Source organism: Prionailurus viverrinus, chromosome D1, assembly GCF_022837055.1.
Source record: "Prionailurus viverrinus isolate Anna chromosome D1, UM_Priviv_1.0, whole genome shotgun sequence".
In the NCBI taxonomy this organism is placed as follows: domain Eukaryota; kingdom Metazoa; phylum Chordata; class Mammalia; order Carnivora; family Felidae; genus Prionailurus; species Prionailurus viverrinus.
This window is the reverse complement of record NC_062570.1, coordinates 895,931-915,835: the sequence shown is the minus strand read 5'-3', so window position 1 is coordinate 915,835 and position 19,905 is coordinate 895,931. Positions and strand designations below refer to the sequence as shown.

The window sequence follows — 19,905 nt, the reverse complement described above, 5'->3', positions numbered from 1 at the left end:
GGCCTCTCGCCTCCCTTTAGCCAATGCCACTCAACCGTTATTCAACTTCCGAGCCGTAATTAATGACTAAACTATAATATTACTGAAGGCAGCAAATTAAGTATACATAATCTTAAATCTTAAACTGATTTTTAAAAGGACTTCACTTGGTTTTGCTTTAAGTCTGAACTTTAGTTTTTGACAACTAAAAGGTCAGGCTTAAAATGTGCCTGTCTCCAAAAACCTTAAGGTAAAAAGCAATTCAGATTTATGCTAGCAATAGTATTTTACGTTACACTGTGTTCCTAACTATGAAGTGAAACTTATTACTCCACATTACTTATGGGGACTGATCTCAAGATTTCAAAAACACTTTTTCTTAAGTTTCAACTATTCAAATGCTACCTACCTTTTTTTTCTTAAGTTAATTAATACGAGGCTTTTGGCAAGGAGTATTTTTTTGAATGTTATTTTTTATAGAAAATTAGCCTACCATCTTGCAGCCAATTGGGAGTTTGCTGTATTTCACAGCTGGTTTGTTAATGATCTTTCTTAGTTCACACAAAAACTGCTCATTATTCTCCTCAGGAAATAAACTAATCTCTATGTTCTATTTACTCTGTCACATCCGCTACCTCCAAAGTGTTTTTCTTCTGCCCCTGTACTCAACAAGGTCTCCAGTTTTTCCGCGTAAATCCCACAGCCTTTCTTCCCTGGATGGCTACCTACTGAGCAGAGAGGGTGGGGGCACACTCCCGTCTCCCCCCTCCACCACCAGGGAGCAGGACAGAGAAGCAGGACAGAGGGATGGGCAGACATCGGCCCTCCCCTCACAGAGAAAACACTCTGTGACTGCAATTTGAGGGCTTTGTTTTTGTTTTGCTTTTGCAGCTCAATTGACATTTAATGGCAATATTCCAAGCTCTTCATTTTTAATGGGAAATCATTGGGTCACACTTAACACATCACGAAACCAGAAAACAGAACAGCCTTATTCTTTATGAAGCTGTTCCTTTGAAAAACATCTCAGCTTTATTATGGTAACAATATATATTATGCTTTTAGTCTTCTACTGGGCGAGGGTGCAGAGAATCGGGGAAGCAAACGTCAAATTATAGTAGGAAAGGGTTTAATTCATCTCATTGAACTGATACATTTCTGAGGTAGCTTTAAATAGGGCAGTGGTGGGGCGCCTGGGTGGCGCAGTCGGTTAAGCGTCCGACTTCAGCCAGGTCACGATCTCGCGGTCCGTGAGTTCGAGCCCCGCGTCGGGCTCTGGGCTGATGGCTCAGAGCCTGGAGCCTGTTTCCGATTCTGTGTCTCCCTCTCTCTCTGCCCCTCCCCGGTTCATGCTCTGTCTCTCTCTGTCCCAAAAATAAATAAACGTTGAAAAAAAAAAAAAAATTTAAATAGGGCAGTGGAACATTCACTCCTGAAATAACACGTAGCTAAAAAAAAAAAAAAAAAAAAAAAAAAGGAAGAAAAAGAAAAAAAGGAACAAACCAATTACAGTTACCAATAACATCTGCAAGGCAAGTTCATTTAATCTTGGAATACTGGCTGTTTGAAGATCTCCGGAAAAATACCTTCTTAAAACTGTGGATTAAGATACTCAATATAACTTTTGGGGCACCTGGGTGGTTCAAGGCGTTGAGTGTTAGACTCTTGATTTCGGCTCAGGTGATGATCTCTTGGGTTCGTTGGTTCAAGGCCCACTTCGGGCTCTGAGCTGAGTGTGGAGCCTGCTTGGGATTCTGTCTCTACCTCTCTCTGGCCCTCCCCTCGCATGTTCGTTTTCTCACTCTCTCTCTCACTAAATAAATAAATAAATACATACATACATACATACCTACCTACATATAAAAAACCAGGTAATATAACTTTTAATCAAATCACAGCCACAAGAAACCTTGAACCTTCAAGGACTAAAAACACTGTCCAATTATTCAGAAAATGACAAGTAATATAAATGAAACAAAATGACCTTTAAAAATTAGAACGTTATTAAAACAATGAAACTCACAAACTTTTACGATCACTTTATCAAATTTCTAAAATCGTAATTCCACGCAGTACATTATATACAAGAAATTTTTTGTAACTATTACCATTAATAGCTACACGGTATCAGATTCAATAAAATAAAATGTGAGAAGTAAAAACACTCCTTGTAACCAGACATGTTATATAGAATACTAATTCAGGAAGTTATTCAGCAGCTTATAAAGAAATAGGAAGTTGTTGACCACCTACTTGAAGAACCATTTCCTGTAGGAAAACTCTAAGACAGCTGAAGAAGGCAGCAATTCTCAGAGTAACACAGACCAACGATTCCTGTACAATAAAAGCCCAATATACAATGTTGAAGAAATTAGTTTTAAAACCGTTACCTCGGCAGCACAAATATTACATAAAACACAGACTGAGCTTTCCCACCATCCTCACAATCACGCCAGAGCCCGAACGCGTGGTGCTGGTAAGAGTAGCACCTACTGCACTGGTCGCGCTTGTCGAGCGAAGATCGCTCTTCTCCTCGGGAACAGCTCACTTCGCTATGGGAGGGTGGGGGGTCGGGGGGCTCAAATCTGCAATGATCAATCCTTCAGTAATTATCCTGCCTTGAGACTAAAGGCCAAGTGACTTCAAAAAGTCATTCATCTATGATCACAAGGCAACAGTTTCCAAAGTCAACACTTCTAAGTTTTCAATCAAATTACATCACCTTCCATGTTTGAACCATTCATAGTCAGATTTCTTCATGCCAAGTATAAATCTCAATCAATTATGTACTTTGTAACTTGAAAACATCAAAACTAGGATAAAAATGAACTTGGACAACAGCAACTTGGCTCCAAAAGCTTCATTTATCATCATCTTTGACTCACAGGACAGATTAATCCCTTTACCTGCACGGTACACCAAAGTAAGTTGTTTATTATGGCAACTCATCCAACCCAGAACATCATGAAAGGAGCTAACAACTGGATGTGAACTTTTTATAACTTCTTCAAATTACATATTGGTGTAAAGCAGACACTCTTTAAAAGAATATAAAATTTTATAAGCCCACAGGACCTATCTTCCACAAACCAATGCTTAGGGGCCCTCGATACAATTCCTGACAAGTACCAATTAATTCATGATTTGCCTGCTTTTACTGGGAAAGATCTACCTCTCAGAAAAAATCCTGTATTTCTGAAAGGTTCGATAGGAGAAAATTATTCCATGGAGTCCCAAACGCTCATGTTTCGTATCACATAATAAGCCCAAGTTCACTTCCATGGGAGAGAGCCTCAAAAATCTTGAACAATCATGTTTGTTTGTTTTTTAATTGTTCTTTTTTTTTCCATTCAAGAACAATCATGTTTTCTCTCTTTTTTTTCTTTTCCAGGTAAGCTTCTCTCCACTCCTACAACCATTTTTCATACGGCATACCTTTCCATATTATTTTGGACTGGTTTACCATCCCTACAGACCCATTCAATTGCGGTATTTAGGGTGGTGTGGTGTGTTTGTGTATATCCCTCCTTATCATATCTTTATCAATATCGTTAAGAGACATATTTCTTCCCAAAGAAAAATACATTGGAAACTTTTAAAAATAAATGTATAGAATAATTCTTTCAGCTCAAAGTAACTGAAAATGTAGGCAGATAGATGTCACCTATAAGCAATTACTACAAGATACAAAAGACTAAGATGAGCATAGATGTTGCTCTTTAAAAAAAACCTTATACTTTTAGCTACAGCATCAATTAAAGACAGGAGACAAGCAGGCTATTAAGTGCTGAAAAAAAAAACCAAAAAAAAAAAAACAAAAAACAAAAAACAACTCCCCAGGTCAGCATAGGACCCAGCAGGGAGAGGTTCAGAAAGTATAGCTTTTCTGTTTCCTTGTAACGACTTGGTTTGTTTCCATTCCTTTTCCCTTCAAGATGCATCCCTCCCAGCTAGCAGCTCTTTCAATCATTTACTTTGGTCGTCCATCTTGCTCATGCAGATGAGTTTGCCAGACTTGTGTGTACTTTCCAGTCTCAGGCCCTTTATTGTTCTGGTTGAAACCTGACCCTTTGAAATGGATACCAGCACACCAGAAAACGAATTTTAAAAGGAAATATATTACAGGAAAGGGGGGCAAAAAAAGAGTAGAAACTTCTCAAGATCTAACTTCTTTCTCTGCTCTTCTAAACAAGCAGGTCTCAAAACCCTATCTTACATTACCAACAACCCCACCCTGAAAGACAAACAACATAAAATACTAAGACTCACACAATAAAACAGTATCACTAATTGTATTATCTGAGCTAATAAATAAATGTTACATTTGCCTTAGGAGGAGGTCGTCAAGACAGATCTCCATCAAAACTTAAAGGATCGTTTCTCACTTTATTATGTCAATCTGATCAACAACTTTTTTAAAAACATCAATTTCAGTTTATAACATGCACCAATAAGCCAGATAAAAATAGAAAGGTTTTACCTACAAATTCAAAGCGAAAAAGGATACAATTCTATTTTGACCTCTTCGGACTTAATGAGATACTGCCATTCTGTTAATGACAAAAGGGCTCATAAAAATAAATAGTAGCCTTGTTTTTGTTTTCCCAGAAGAGAAGGATTTTGTTTTGAGGATCTGCTACCTTGAATGAAGTTTGCCACGGAGTGACTGTGTCCAACAGGAAAAAGTGAACTTCTCTTTACATTTGGGGGGGGGGGGGGGGGGGCGAGGGCTGGAGGAGAAATAAATCACATCAAACTGCAGCTAAAGGGTCTGTCATGTCTCCATCTAAAGTGCTGTGCGATCTGACTCCCTAAGTCCTACTGCACCAGTGAGAGGTGCACTTGAAACTCGGAGTCGTGCCCTCCATCTCCCTAGACTTTGCCAGCCTGTAAATCTCACTATTTGAAACTTTTCAGAGTATTGTTTCAGTTTTAAGCCAAGCTCATTAATAGGTTTGGAACAAAGACAAAATGAGAACACCCCAACTGCCACAAAAGATTATTAAAAGTCTCCAAACCAAGAATCAATCGAGTTTTCAAAATATTACCCAAGCTCAAGAATGCAATTAGGTCATATCCAACTGAAAAATACACGTATATAAAAATAAGCCTGACATAAATATAAAGTAAAATAAACATAAGTGACATTTTACATCCCGGTATCACCTTACTGTGTTTTCCAAAATATGTTCTTCTTAGAAAACTCTCCCGCCATCATTGCCACTTACTTTAAGAAGTATCTCTGACCAGAAGAGGTCTTTGCCATCTCCCAGCCCGCGGGCAGAGGGACATCGTCGGGTATCTCAAAAGAAGACTGTCGTAGGTGCTGAGCAGTGGGTGTAGCCGCGGGACCCGAGACCACTCCAGTGGGGGTCAGTGTCCCAGGAGACACGGCCCCCAGTTGCAGGGAAGCTGGGGAGGAATGAGCTCGAACGTGCTGGGGAGCCAGCGCTCCGGCACTGCCTGCATCAGTACTGGCCTACGAGGAAGATTAAAACGAAAATTTCTTAAAAATGGTTTTTAAAGGGGTCCCTTTAAATTTCCTTGACAAGATTTTCATTGCAACCAAGTATCTAAGCACCAAGGCAAAATTTAAAATTCAACACAAAGGAATGTAGGTTTATAGTTGTGTATTTTTCAATGGTTTATGTGATTTCAATGTGCACTTTTACAAACATTTGTCACTTTACTGATTAGCAGCAGTCCATCTAACTTAATTTCCACCTAGTATACATTACATGTACCTTCTACAGATTTTAGAGGAGAATAGTACAAAATGGATGGAACATTCCTAAGATATGTTGAATTTTAAAAATCCTAAAATTTCTAAATTTCTAAATTCTCAAATTTCTAAAAGAGCAAGGCAGCATGGGTGCTCTTCTGAGTCCTAAAATGTTCCCGGTAGAGCACAACCCAAAGAGTAACAACTATGCGTTCTTTTTCTTTTCTTTTTCAACTGGGTTTTAAGCAATGTTTTTTTCCTAAGCCAAGCCCTAAACGCAGGACAACTGTCATTTTTTTCTCCCTATGGACAAAGGCCATCAGTAAAGCCATCACAAACTGCACAACTTTTAATGAATGTGAAAGATTCAGGATCTTTCAAATGTTCTTACAGACACCTAACGAAATGAAAACAACAGCGCAGTTGTACCCAGACGATAAAAATGTCAACAATTTAACTGCAATGTAGTAAGAATATACACACTTACATGTTTACAAGTATAGAATGGCAGGAAAAAACTTTCCAAGCGGACCCCAAAGATCTGAGTTCCAGTCCAAACTGGCCAGTGTGACAGAGATCATATCAGTCTCCGCAAGCCTCAGTTTTCTCATTTGCAAACAGCTTCTCGCATACATGTCTACATCTATAGATATGTGTATATATATATACACACATACATATACACATCTGTATATCTATAGATATATACACAAATGAACTTATATCCAATAGTTTGTGAACAGCACTGTTTACGATCCACATTCATACTTTTCATAATCTAGCATAGCTAATTCCTGATTAGAATTTGGGTTTGGTTATTAAAGTAAGAATTTCCTAGATTCATATGGGAAAGACTGGAAGCAATCAGCTGAGGCACTTATGCCTTAAAATCAGCTGGACTGCTGAGTTCTTGATCAGCATAAACTCGAATTAGGAAATCCCTAGCAGAAATAAAAATCAAATTTGCAGATGCACAACACCTGGTTAAGAAACTTATCTAAACCAAACAAAACTATAGATTACGAATAGTATGAATCCATAAACTTGCCGACGGAAATTCTCGTAGTCATTTACTAAAAGATTTTCTTTTCTTTTTGCAACTTTTCCGTTGCAATTCTTTGTGGCCTACAGATGCCACAAAATGGGAAGTTCATCTTCCTGCGTGGGTTACGCTTTCCAAGCGCAGGAAGTAACCTGCATCGGAGCACACCTCTACCCACACGAGGCTCGGAGGAGGGGGCACGGCACACCTGGGCCGACCTCTCACAAAGGAAGCGGCGGTTCCCCGCTCCGGCCTAACCCGGGGCTTTGCCAGCAACTCAAGGAGTTTCTCTGGGCCCTGAACCCCGAGCTGTGCGGCAGGAGAGCGCCAACGGGGGGACCGGAGGCCAGAACCCTTCCTCCCGATCGAGTTACTGCACCAACTACGTCGCAGTATTTGGAAAACCAATTAACGTTTGGGCAAAGTTCCTACGCTGAAGCTTAGCCTGCAGCAAGTTCTTTTCAAAAAAAAAAAAAAAAAAAAAAGAAAAGACGTGACCAAACCGGAGGACCCAGACCGTCGGAATGCGAACACTCTCCCGGCGGCGTGTTCCCGGCCTCCGGCTGGTCACCGCCGCTCCGCACAGAGCGCCCGGGGTCCCGGGCGTGGGGGGGGGGGGGGGGGGGGGGGAGATCCCGTCCCCCGCCCGCCGAGGCGCCCCCCTGCCCCGCAGGACCCCCCCGGCCCCCCGTGCCCCCTCCAGAGTCCCGCACGGCCCCCCTGGGACCCGACGCCCGGCCGCCCCCGCGCTAAGCCCGCAGCGCCTTCCAGGAAAGCCTGGACGCCGCCGGGCGCTCTCGGGAGCGGGCGGGAGAAAGAGCCAGAAACCAGGCGCCCAGCTCCAACCCCCACCCCGAGCAACAGGGCAAAACAAGAGAACAATTATCCGACTCCCCCGGAGACGCGGATGGCCCGAGGTGCCCCGCAGGACAGGGGCCCGCGCTCCACGCCGCCACCTCGGCCGCTCACCGCGGGGACGCCAGCGCCCCCCACCTCCGTTCCCTCGGGACCCCACCTCTCCCCTCTTCCGCCGGACTCCCCCGGACCCTCTTCCCCTTCCCCCTCCCCTCCTAGGCCGGACTTCCCGGACCCTCCTACCCCCGACCCCCCCTCACGACCCCCCCACCCAGGCCTGTACACTCGGCCGCCTCCGCCCGCCCCGGCCCCTCTCTGCTCTCTTCTCCCCGTTCCCTCCCCGCGGCTGTCCCGGCCGGCCCCTCCCCCCCTCCAGGGCCCGTCTCCTCTCCCCCTCCCTCCCGTCTAGGCCAGCCCCTCTCCTGTCCCCCCAGCCCGTCGCGGCCCCCTCTCTCCTCTCCTCGTACCCTGTCCTGGCCGCCTCCACCACTGACCCACTCTGCTCTCCCCCTCCCCCCATCCCGGCCCCCTCTCTCCCGCCACCCCCCCCCCCGTCCCGTCCCGTCCTGGCCGCCCCTCCCCCCGGCCCCCTCGGTTCTCCCCTCCCCCATCCCGGCCCCATCTCCCCCCCCCCACCCCGCCCGCTCTCCTCTCTCCCTCCCGTCCAGTCCTAGCCGGCCCCCCTCCAGGTCCCCCTCTCCTCTTCCCCTCCCCCTCTCCCGGCTCCCTCTCTCCCCCTCGCATTCCCGTCCTGACCGGCTACCCCCCCCCCGGCCCCCTCTCCTCTCTCCCTCCGCCACCCCCCCCCCCGCCCGCGTCCCAGCGACCGAGGTGCGGGGCGCGGACGCGCGCGCATTGTGCGAACCCACCGCGGCCTGGCCGCCGCCGCCCCCCACCGTTTCCTTCCTCCCCCTCCCCCGCCCGTCCCGCCAACCCCCCGGGAGCCCCAGGGAGGAAGAAAAGAAGAAAGGAAGAGGGGGCGCACGGCCCCCGAGGCCGCCGCCACGCCGCGAACCTCGGAGGGACGGCAAACCTCGGCGCCGGACTCGGGGAGGGGGCCCCCCCGGTTCCCCCCGCCCCCCCCATCCCCGGTTACCTGCCGCGAGTGGGACTTGGGCTCCGGCGGCTTGAAGAAGGAGTCCGGCAGCTTCCGCAGCCTCATGGGCACCGTCTGCGGCACGTTGGCCGTCTTGGGGTTCATGACGGCGTTGAAGAGAGCCTCCAGGTCGGTCTCCGAGTCCCCCCGGACGTGCACGATTTGGTGGCCGGCGGGGGGGGGTTGTGGCCCCGGGGGTGCGGCCGGCCCGGGCGCGGGCGGTGGGCCCTGCCCCGGCGGGGGCTGCGCGGGCGGCGGGCCCGGGGGGCCGGGGGCGGCCGGGGGCTGTGCGGGCGGCGGCCCGGGGTCCATGCTTGGCGCCGGCCCGACGACGCGGCCGAGGGCTCCGCCCGGGGTGGGGGTGGAGGGGGGGGGACGGCGGCGGCGGCCCTCTGGGCGCTCGCGGGGCCGGGGGGGACAGGCCGCGACCCCGCGCCCCCCGCCCGCGCCCCGCGGCCCCGCCGGCTGCGCTCGGGAGGGGCGGCGGGGGCTCCCCTCCCCCGCTGCCCGCTCGGCTCCCGGAGTTCCTTCCTTCCTTCCTCCCCTCTCTCTCCCCCGGCGGCGGCTGCGCCCGACTGAGACAGAAACTCGCCGCCGACGCCAAAACTAAAGTTGAGAGAGCCGCCCGCCCGAGCGGCGCGTCGGCCCCGCCTCCTCGCGGCCCTTCCTTCCTCTGCGCGCCCGCCCGCCCCGGGTCCGCGGCCGGCGCGCGCAGGAACTTTCGCCCGCGAGTTGCCGCATTCCTGCAGACGCCCGGCCCGCCCCGCCGGCCCGCCGCACGTGACCCACCCGCGCGCGCGGCCCCCGGGGAGGCGGGGCGGGCGGGCTGCGCCCAGGTGCGGGTGCGGGGGCACCCCGGGGGCCCGGGTGCGGGGGAATCCGGGGGCGCGGGGGCGGAGGTGGGGGGAATCCGAGGGGGCGCGGGGGCCCGCGTGCCGGGGAATCCAAGGCGCAGGGGCCGGTGCGCGGACCCAGGTGCGGATGCGGGAGGGCCCAGGTGGGGGGGCTGGCGGGGGCCCAAGGGCAGGATCGGGGGAATCCAGGGGGAGGAGGGACAGGGGCCCAGGTGTGGGGTCGACCCGGGGGCCCAGGCGCGGGTACTGGAGCCCGGCTACCCGGGTTGTGGGGGGGGGTGGCGTGGGGGTAGGGGGACCCCGGGGACCTAGGTGGGGGGCGGGGAGGGAACAGGGGGGAGGGGCGGCGGCAGCCCGGGTGCGGGCAGTCGGGGGGAGGGGGACTGCGGGGGAGTGGCTGTATGCCCCCGGATGGGAGGAGTTTTGGAGACTCAGTGTTTATTTTTTTTTAAGTGAAAACTTTTTTTTTAATTTGCATTCAAGCTTGGAACCTAGTCATGACATCCTGGGCCGCAGAAAAAAATCAGGCCTGAACTCAGGTTACACGCATTCTTCCCTACGCCAGGCACAGGGGGCTCTGGATGCCTGCTTCTCCTGTGGCAGTGTCCTGTATGCGAGGAGGCCATCGAAATCACTCTAAAGTAATGAAAATTTGCTTTTAAATGCATTCAATCTGCTATTTTAAAAAACAGCTTTATTGGGATGTGATTCGCATACCATACAGACCGTCCATTTAAGCAATTCAGTATTTTTAAGTGTATTCACAGGGTTGTGCAACATCACTCTGATTTTAAAGCTAGTAGCCCATGCTAGAGAAATCTAGCTTTTTAAATGATTTCTTCTGTAATGTTAGCGCAACAGATGTATAAAAAATAGGACTGAGCAAGAAAAAATTTCCTGAGCAGCGAGATAATGTCTTCCTCCAGCCAGGACATGCCCTGGAGAATTCTGAGCAGGGATCGCTATCACCCATCACCTGGTGTGGTCCGGGCAGGCCAGAAGGGAGGCTGCGCACTCCAGATTCCACCCCACTGCTTCGGACCCCACTTTCCTCCGAAGGGATCTGCGTCAGTAGACCCATGATCGCCTCTGGGACTTCTCCCCAGCCCCAAATGTCAAGACCATTTAAGCACAAACTTGTAGCTTCTGGAGTTAGGGAGATGTGAGTTCAGATCCCATTTCCTCCACTTAGTAGCTATGACACGTTGGGCGCATTACTCATTTCCTGTTCTTTAATTTAACATTGGGGTCAGAGTAATAACACCTACTTCAATTGTTGAAGCCTTAAATGAGCCAGTGGGCATAAAGTCGGCCCTTCCCCCAGTTGAGGGCATCTGGGGAGTTCTCTGTACCTGTCATTGATCACTTGCCCCATGTGTTGTGCTGCGGCCTCTCTGGGACCCTACTGTCAGTCTCTTCCCCTCACATCCAATAGTCAATCTACACAAAGCCTGTGGGCAGAAACTGTGCATTAAAAACTTAAACTTTCAAGAACCAAAGTGATAGAAAATCTAGGGCTTTAATGGCAGCTGTCCCTTAACTAGAACCTCTGTGGCTGGGGACACCAGTTACAGGGCTCAGGGTACAGCAGAGGTTGCTTTGCTCAATATTGTTACATCTCCCATTAAACTGAGAACAAAATTCCTGTGATGAGTGGATTGGAACAGGAGTGATTTTATGTTCTCTGAGTACTTCTGTACACTAACCAAGATTTTGTCATTTACTATTTTTTATCTATAAAATTTCAGTCACAGGTTAATAAGGGATAAAGGTAACATGCATTCAGTCCTTGGTCCCCTCTCTTCCTCTCCAGCTCTGCTTTTGGAGCGATTCCCAGTTTAAGGCACTGGAGACGGGATGCTCGTCACAAAAAGATCATGATCTTCAGTGTCCGTGTAGGTCACTGTCTCAAAATGCTACTCCTACAACGACTTGCACTCCATCCATGCCAGTGGACCTTCCTGTCCGCTCCACCTTAGCCACCAGGTCCTGTGTCCACACGGTCATATTCAGAAATACGCCAGTTGGGAAATCAGGGTCTGTTATACTATTCTTTTAATAACCACTTGGTTCTCTGGTTTCATCACTCACGCTTCATATAGCATTGTCTCCCTCTTTTCTACCAGCCTGTCACTCCCTTGTTCTCACTTCTTTCCCAATTCAGTTTAGAAATCATAACTCACTCCTTCAACCTCATAATCATCCCTGCCTTCAATTCCATTCCCCATGTATTTCACTGAACAAGATCTATATAACTGCACTAGTCCAGTCACCAGTTTACCATCATCCCAGAGATGTACGTACGTGATTACAAGAAGGCATGCTTTGTACAACTCTAAATAAACGTCCTCTTACCAAGTGATACTGTCTGCAATGGGTTATGAATTAATATTTAAGTAAATTTTGTAATTATCTGGTGTATCTGTGAATACAACTGTATTGGATTGCAATCAGTGCATGTTAAAATCATTAATTTCCTGGGGTACCTGGGTGGCTCTTCCGGTTGAGCATCTGACTCTTGATTTCCTCTCAGGTCATGATCTCACAGCTTGTGGGATGTCGGGCTCGGCCCTGACAGCTCAGAGCCTGCTTGGGATTCTTTCTCTTTCTCTCTCTCTCTCTCTCTCTCTCTCTCTCTCTCCCCCCCCCCCCCCCCCATGCACTCTCTCTTAAGTAAATAGACATTAGAAACAAATAAGTGTATGGATGCAGACCTCATGAGGGTCTTCCAATCCTCTTTAAAAAAAGAAAAAATCTCTCCTAGATGAAGAAACAGGCATACAAAAGTTAAATAACTTGGCTAAAGTTGTACTGCTAGAACATGGATCTACATCTGAATCTGCCTGTCAGATTCCAGAGCTCAAACACTCCATCAGGAATAGTGTAGTTAATTTCAGGCAGTTCAAAAGTGTTGTCAGATTTACTTACGCAGAATGATAAAGGGGTTTAGGACCCCTGTTACCTAAGGAAATTTTTATTTCTATTAACCAATAAGTGGTGGTTTACAGTGATGTGGTCATAGTGTTCACTGTTAAGGACAAAGCTGGGTTGATCTTTGGGAAGTCAGGATGAAAGTATGAAGACACAGAATCTCATTCCAAATACAGAGTTGTTTAGGAAAACATATGATGGGACAAGATATTTTTAGGGGTTTTCATACCGCAAGGGCTGGAGGGTCTGACTTGAGACTCGGCAGGGAGAGAGGGAGAGAGAACCCACCCCTGTCCGTCTGAGGGTCCCGAGGCCTCCCTTTCTTTTAAAAAAATTTTTTTTTCAACGTTTATTTTTATTTTTGGGACAGAGAGAGACAGAGCATGAACGGGGGAGGGGCAGAGAGAGAGGGAGACACAGAATCGGAAACAGGCTCCAGGCTCTGAGCCATCAGCCCAGAGCCCGACGCGGGGCTCGAACTCACGGAGCGCGAGATCGTGACCTGGCTGAAGTCGGAGGCTTAACCGACTGCGCCACCCAGGCGCCCCTCGAGGCCTCCCTTTCTACTGAACCTGGAGATCTCGCCCGACCACCTTCGGGTTTTGTGCGCTCTTGGCTTCAATAACCTCCAAGCTCGGGCTTGTTCTGTTTCTGGGTCTTGTCGCAGGTGCGAACTGTGCATCTGGCTCACAGCAGGTGAAAATTCGTGAAACATTTGTCTACCTACGTGTAGGGGACCGATTATGTGCCGGGCCGGGACAGTAATTGGTGTAATAATGCCTATTTCACAGCATAATAATGGAGAGTACATAAAAACAAGTATGAATGAGTTTTTATTATGGCGTCATGCGGCTTAAGAATCCCGAGATCAGGGGCGCCTAGCCCGCTCAGTCAGTGGAGCAGGCCACGCCTGATCTGAGTCGTGAGTTCGTGCCCACAGGGGCTATGGGGTCTACTTAAAAATAATCATTTAATTAGATTTCTTTTATTATAAAATCTGTCTCTAGTTATCTGTATGGGAGTCCTGAGAGCTAGATGGGAAAAACTTTGGAGTACGAAGCCCCACCAGCCTAGGGCAGACCCCTGTGGGACACATCCTAGAAGTTTCAAAGAGCCTTCCTGGGGCTGCGCATAGTACAGAGCATGCGCCTTCCACGTCCAGGCTTGAAAGTAAAGGCTACTAGAGCTCATCATGTACTCTACTTACTAAATTATACTGGAAATGAAAAGGTGACTTCTAAAAATACTGAGGACACCATGTTCTCTGTCAGTGGTTCTCAAGGTGTGGTGCCCGAACCAGCAGCAGCCTCACTGAAAACTTAAGATATGGACGTTCTCACGCCGTAACCCAGACCTACGGAAACTCCAGGGGTGAACACAACAATTGGGGTTTTAACCGATTGAGCCCCTATTAAGCCCCTCTAGGTGGTTCTGATGCGTGCTAATGTTGAGAACTTTATATTACACTTCACATTCTGTTTTTATTCTATAAATAGTAAGTAACATGCTTTGTAAATATCATCTTCACTGTTTTATAGCTAAGTATCCCCTTAATCTTATTATTTATTCTATAAATATCTGTATCTAGCACATAATATATCTTTGGTAATTAAAAAAATCATGTTGTAAAGGATCTCCAAAAGTGATGTCTTGAATCTTGTCAGAAAGCTGACAATCTTATTTTAAAAGATCCATTAAATACTGACTCCAAATTGTTTATATTTTAATATTATGTGAGTATTGTATTTTTTAAATTTTTATTTATTTTGAGAGAGAGAACGAGCAGGGGAGGGGCAGAGAGAGGGAGAGAGAATCTCAAGCAGACTCTGCCCCAACGGGGCTCTATCCCATGACCCTGGGATCATGACCTGCCTGAGCCAAAATCAAGAGTTGGAGCTCAACTGACTGAGCCACCCAGGAGCCCCATGACTATTGTTTTGATACATGTGTATCTTCAACATGATATGTGGCACAAGAAATGTTTAAAAACCATTCAATTTCTTTGGAGAATTTAATATACGAAACTCTCTGAAAGCGCCTCTCGATATCTAACTTATTTCCTCTTTAACCTATGTTTCTAGTGCTCTAATACGTGGAGAACATCTGGACACCATTTCTAATAACCCTCTGTAAACGTGAATGTAATTTTTAATAAGTCTTCCCTGAGTCTTTGTTTCTGAACAATACCAGTTCCTTAAGCTTTACCCAGTGTCTTGTTTCTTAATCAAGTCCTTCACCACCTCCTTGCAGTCTTCTGAACCCTCTGCAGGGACCCCGTGTTCTTCTCAGTAAGATAACTGTGCTGCACTAAACACAACGTCATCTATATGTGATTACCATTTGTGAACATCATTATTTACACATTTACTTTACATCACTTACATATTTAAATTATTTACATATTTTCTAGGTGTGAAAGTGTATAATTTAACATTAAGAATAATATTTTGTTTTGGGAGGTCAAAATTTGAACCCTTACAATGTATGCATGAATTGGTTGTATTGAACTGGAGCGACAGCATTTTTTAACTAAAAGCCAAAGAGATCGCTTCACCCAGCTCTCTCCTTTTACACAGAGGAACTCAGCGTCTTGAGAGACCTGCACTCTCCAATGTGGTGACCCCTACTCACATACTAAAGAGAAAATTCAGTTTCTTAATAACACTAGCCGTGTTTCAAGCTAGTATTATTAGCTCAATAGCTACACACATGGCTAGTAGCTTTGGGATTAAACAGCACAGGTCTGGAACACTCCCCTTATCTCAGAAAGCTCTGTTGGGCAGCACTGGGGTAAATGGCCCAGAACCATACAGCTCCTCCGTGGCAGAGCAAGAATATCCAGTTCCTGGTCCAGAGGTATCCCACCATACTACTACCTTAAAAAAAGGAGGAGAGTGTGGTAGATTACCTATCTACAAAATTTATTGTGTTTTCGTACAAAGCATTGTGCTAGCCATGGATCTTGACCCCAAGAAGGTTTTAAGAATATTCAGTAAGGGGCCCCTGGGTGGCTCAGTCGGTTTAGTGCCCGACTTCAGCTCAGGACATGATCTCATGGTTCGTGAGTTTGAGCCTCGCATTGGGCTCAGTGCTGTCAGCTCAGAGCCTACTTCAGATCCTCTGTACCCTTCCCCCTCCCACCCCCCCACCCCACCCCCCCCCGCTCACACTCTCTCTCTCAAAAATGAATAAACATTAAAAGAAAGAAAGAAAAGGAGAGAGAGAAAAAGAAGAAGAAGGAAGGAAGGAAATTTGGTAAGATTGCTGACCATGTAGAAAATGGCAGGTGTTTTAGTTACATCTCCTTTCTGGCTGTTTAATATATACATGTATGTTTACTAAATGTCTCCAGTGCCTTTGACCTTCCCAGAGACATCACACACTACTCGGCTTACACCTCGATTCCTACAGCCAATTCCTGGCTGGTCTCCCAGGCTCCTTCTGGCCTTTCTTGCTCCCATCAATCTTCTATGATTCTATACCCATTTCCCTCAAGTGCTGGTCCCACCCTTGCTCTCCCAGAACAACCTAGAGTAGATTCTTGTGTATCAGACACTAACAACAACTATGGTAAAGTCAACAACAATGACTTATATTTGCTTGACATTTGCACATACGTTATCCCATTTAATTTTTTTAACTTTTTTTAAAGATTTTATTTTTAAGTAGTCTCTGCACCCAATATGGGCCTTGAACTCACAACCTGAGATTGAGGGTCCCATGATGTACTGACTGAGCCAGCTGGGCGCCCATATCCTATTTCATTTAATTCCCATCTTTCTTGGGGTGTCCGGCTTGCTCAGTTGGGTCCCCATGTCGGTTGTGACAACTACTTAAAAAACAAAACAAAACAAACCCCCGGAACATAAATAAAACATGTAGTTGTGATTAATAAGGCAACTCAGAAAAAAATAATTTCCATCTTTCTTTTCCAGATTTCAAGGCCTTCAACCAATGTTGCCCTTTTATTTCTAAGATTGTTTCTTGTCAAACATTTTGAGTACATTTGTTCTAAAAGTACTAAAACCAGGTACCTGAGAGTCATCCTTGACTTCTCTAATCTCCATTCCCCACCCCTAATTCAGTCCATCAAGTAACACTGGTTCTGGGCCTAAAACTCGAGTGTAAGACATCCATTTCCTTTAGGTCTCATGTGGTGAGGCTTGCAGAATAAAGTAGCACAGGGTGTGATGACAGAAATGAACGTTCCCACCGTCCTGGAGGCCAGAAATCCATTCCCAAGGTGTCGCAGGGTGGGTGCTCCCAAGGTCCCCCTCAGCTTGTAGACGGCTAGTTTCTGGTGTCTCTACGCGCCTTCCCTTGGGGTCTCTGTGTCCTTATCTCCTTATCAGGATACCAGTCGGGTGGGGTGAGGACCCCGCCACACGACCTCATTTTACTGTAATTTCCTCTTTGAAGGCCTTACCTCCCGACACAGGGGTTTGGGACTTCAACGTAGGAGCTTTGGGGATGACACAACTCGGCCCATGACTCTGTCGTTACTGACACCATCCTTGCTCAAAGTGGGTCCATTTCTCACCAAATGGTGACAGTTTCCCCATGTCCTCTCATGCCTGTTTACCGTACAACAGCCACAGTGATCTTTCCAGTTTTAAAAATGTACACCAGTCCCTTGCTTAAAGTCTTATAGTGGTGGGGTGGCCGGGGGGGCTCGGTCAGTTCAGCATCCGACTCTTGATGTTGACTCAGGCCATGATCTCACGGTTGTGAGACTGAGCCCCACCCTTGCGCTCTGTGCTGATAGCTGCGGAGCCTGTTTGGGATTCTCTCTCTCCCTCTCTCTCTGCCCCTCCCCCCCCACTCTCTCTCAAATAAAAACTTTAAAAATAAAGGAAGTGTACTTCAACTCCTTTTTCAAGAAAGCCTCTCACGATGCATCATCCTTGACTCCCGACTGCTCCAGCCTCCCTCAGGATTTGGTGGTAGGTCTAACTGTAGATGTACAAAGTACTTCTAAGCAAAATAACTTTTATTCTACAATATGTTAAGGGAATACAGGGTGACAGTTGGTCAAGAATTTGGTTGAATAAAAATTAATTTCTATTGTCCGCATGGTCTTCACTTTACTATTTCTCTCTCGCACCGATCTAGTAATGAAAAAAGTAAGAAACGTAATTTGCCGAGGCCTAGTGTTTGCTAAAGCCCAGCCCAGTGACCAATTTTTTCTCTTTAAAAAAAAAAAAAAAAAAAGGACAAACAGGAATGGTAAGTTTCAACCTTCCTCCAACCCAGTGGAGCCTGCCTGTGCCAGTGAACTCTGACGTGTACCCCGAGTCAGGAGGCGGAAACTTACATCAGAGGCTCCCAGGTGCGCCAGCAGCCGCCATCTGCCAGGTGGACGCTGCTAAATGTGGCCCTGAACGCCGCTTCTAGTGCTAATTAACGCAGCTTTTACTGGGAGACCGCATACTTCCCTGCCTTTTCTTCTTTCCTTTGTTCTTCCGTTTTCATCTACTCTCTCGTGCTCTCTCTTTCTTTTTTTTTTTTTTCTCTCTCTTTCTTTTAAACTAAGGAAGTAGAGTAGAGCAGTGGTTCCCAACCCTGGGGGTGCCCATGACAATCAATCTACGTGATCAAGAAAATATATAAAATGATGCTCTACCTCATAAAAAAAAGAGCAATTAAAATAATGAATGCCATTTCACACCCATCAGATTGAAAAAAATTAAGACCTGTGAGTGTGGCATGTCTCCAACAAAAGGGCACACTTGTTGAGAGTAATTGGATAGATCTTTTTATCCCTCACCACACCTAACCCTGTTGCGGCACCAGCATATAAACTCTCGAGCACAGAAACTGTGTCTGTTTTGTTCGTTGCCGTATCTGCAAGTGTCTAGAAAGTGCCCAGCACATAGGAGGCAATCAATAAACATTTGTTAAAGAATAAGTGACACCAGTTCTTAACAAATACTTGCCGGTTGACTAGATGACTGAGAAGCCTCCGGGCAGCTGTAAGAACCGACAAGACTCCGGTTTCCAAGCCCGGGGTGGGGACCTGAGCGACAGGCAGGATGAGGGGTTTCCCCTCCTGACCACAACTTCCTACCACAGCCCCACTTCCCCATCCTGCCACCAGATACACAACACACCATAATACAGCCACTTGCTAACTGTTTGGGGCCATATTTGGTTTTTTCTGGTGAGCGTTCCACTGTCACATACTTCGTGACCCACTGAAAGGTTTCCCTTCCTACTCAGATCAGTCAGTTCTGTGCTTTGACAACTATAATAATCTATTTGATCTTTGGATTTTGGACTTTCTTCACCCCACTTCATCACTGCCAGATTAATCTTTCCAGAATACCACTTTTACGATGCGACCAACCTGCTCAAAAGTCTTTAATGACTACTATACATCACCTACTTAAAAGACTTAAATTATGGGGCACTGCGCTGGCTCAGTCAGCGGAACACGTGACTCTTGATCTCAGGGTCGGGAGTTCGAGATCAGGAGTTGGGGGTAGAGGTTACTTAAAAAAAATAAAATCTTTCAAAAAGAGAGGATTTAAGTTTCCTAGTTTTGCACCCACAGCCCTCAGTGACCAAGTCCTCAGCAATCCATCTCTGCTATTGTCCAGAACTCCTGGACAACATCCTCAGTTCCAACTAGCCAGCTATACTCATGTCCCCCAAACCACCGTGTGTGTGTGTGTGTGTGTGTGTGTGTGTGTGTGAGGTTCATTTAAGTAATCTCTACACCCAATGTGGGGCTGAAACTCATGACCTTGAGATCAACAGTTGGATGCTCTTCCAATTGAGCCAGCCAGGCGCCCCCAAAAACCACTTTGTGTTTCTATACCTCTGTATTGTTTTTGCTCGTGGGACCTCGGTGTCCCAGGTTCTCTGGTCTTCAGCCTAAGCCCCCTTTTGAAGTGTCCAAATTGTAATCCTGTCAGTCTTCTTCCCTCAAGTAACTTTCAGAATTTCTGAAAAATTCTCTTAAGTCCCCAAAATCATTCTGTTGTCACTTGTCACCATGCAGTCTCTCACGCCAGCAGATGACAGCCTGCTTCTGCAGGCTGCGTTCTCCAGGGACCGGTCTGTCCTGGCGCACTCCCAGGCTACGTATTCGCTTCCACACAGGATGGCTGCATCCAGACTATACCAGTGTGTGGAAGGAACACGGGGCTGCGGGCAGCTGGAGGAGATGTGTGCACTTACTCAGCCGCCCTTCCCCTCCCTCACTCCACACCTGCACTCACACCCCCAGAGCCAGCTTCTGTCCATCAGTCTGAGAACAGACACTGGGTGTCGATCCCGCGTCCCGCATCATGCTAGGCACTGGGGATTCAAGGGTGGACCACAGGACACAGGTCCTGTTTTCAAGACAGACATTGAATATATTACTATAAATAGGTCAGGCGAGCAAATAAATTCTTTTTTTTTTTAATTTCTTAATCTTTAA

The 19,905-nt window shown here is 47.2% G+C and overlaps 1 protein-coding gene and 1 long non-coding RNA gene across 7 annotated transcripts in view; one reads left to right on the top strand and one right to left on the bottom strand.

Moving 5' to 3' along the window:
- Window positions 1-9,341, bottom strand: part of YAP1 (Yes1 associated transcriptional regulator) — a 114,270-nt gene extending 104,929 nt beyond the window's left edge. For 2 of the 6 annotated variants that reach the window (XM_047876648.1, XM_047876652.1), the window contains exons 1-2: window positions 8,695-9,337; window positions 5,208-5,458 (exon numbers count right to left, since the gene is read on the bottom strand). In XM_047876648.1, coding sequence (XP_047732604.1) covers window positions 5,208-5,458; window positions 8,695-9,006 — 563 coding nt within the window. In that variant the 5' untranslated portion in view covers window positions 9,007-9,337. Of the gene's footprint in view, window positions 1-5,207; window positions 5,459-8,694 lie in introns of all 6 variants that reach the window. The other 4 variants (XM_047876651.1, XM_047876653.1, XM_047876654.1 and 1 more) reach the window with 4 other exon arrangements.
- On the top strand, window positions 8,693-11,915 carry LOC125175970 (uncharacterized). Its single transcript, XR_007156075.1, has 3 exons — window positions 8,693-8,823; window positions 10,032-10,189; window positions 10,475-11,915. It is a non-coding gene; the product is annotated as an uncharacterized LOC125175970 (long non-coding RNA).
- The last annotated feature ends 7,990 nt before the right edge of the window (window positions 11,916-19,905 follow it).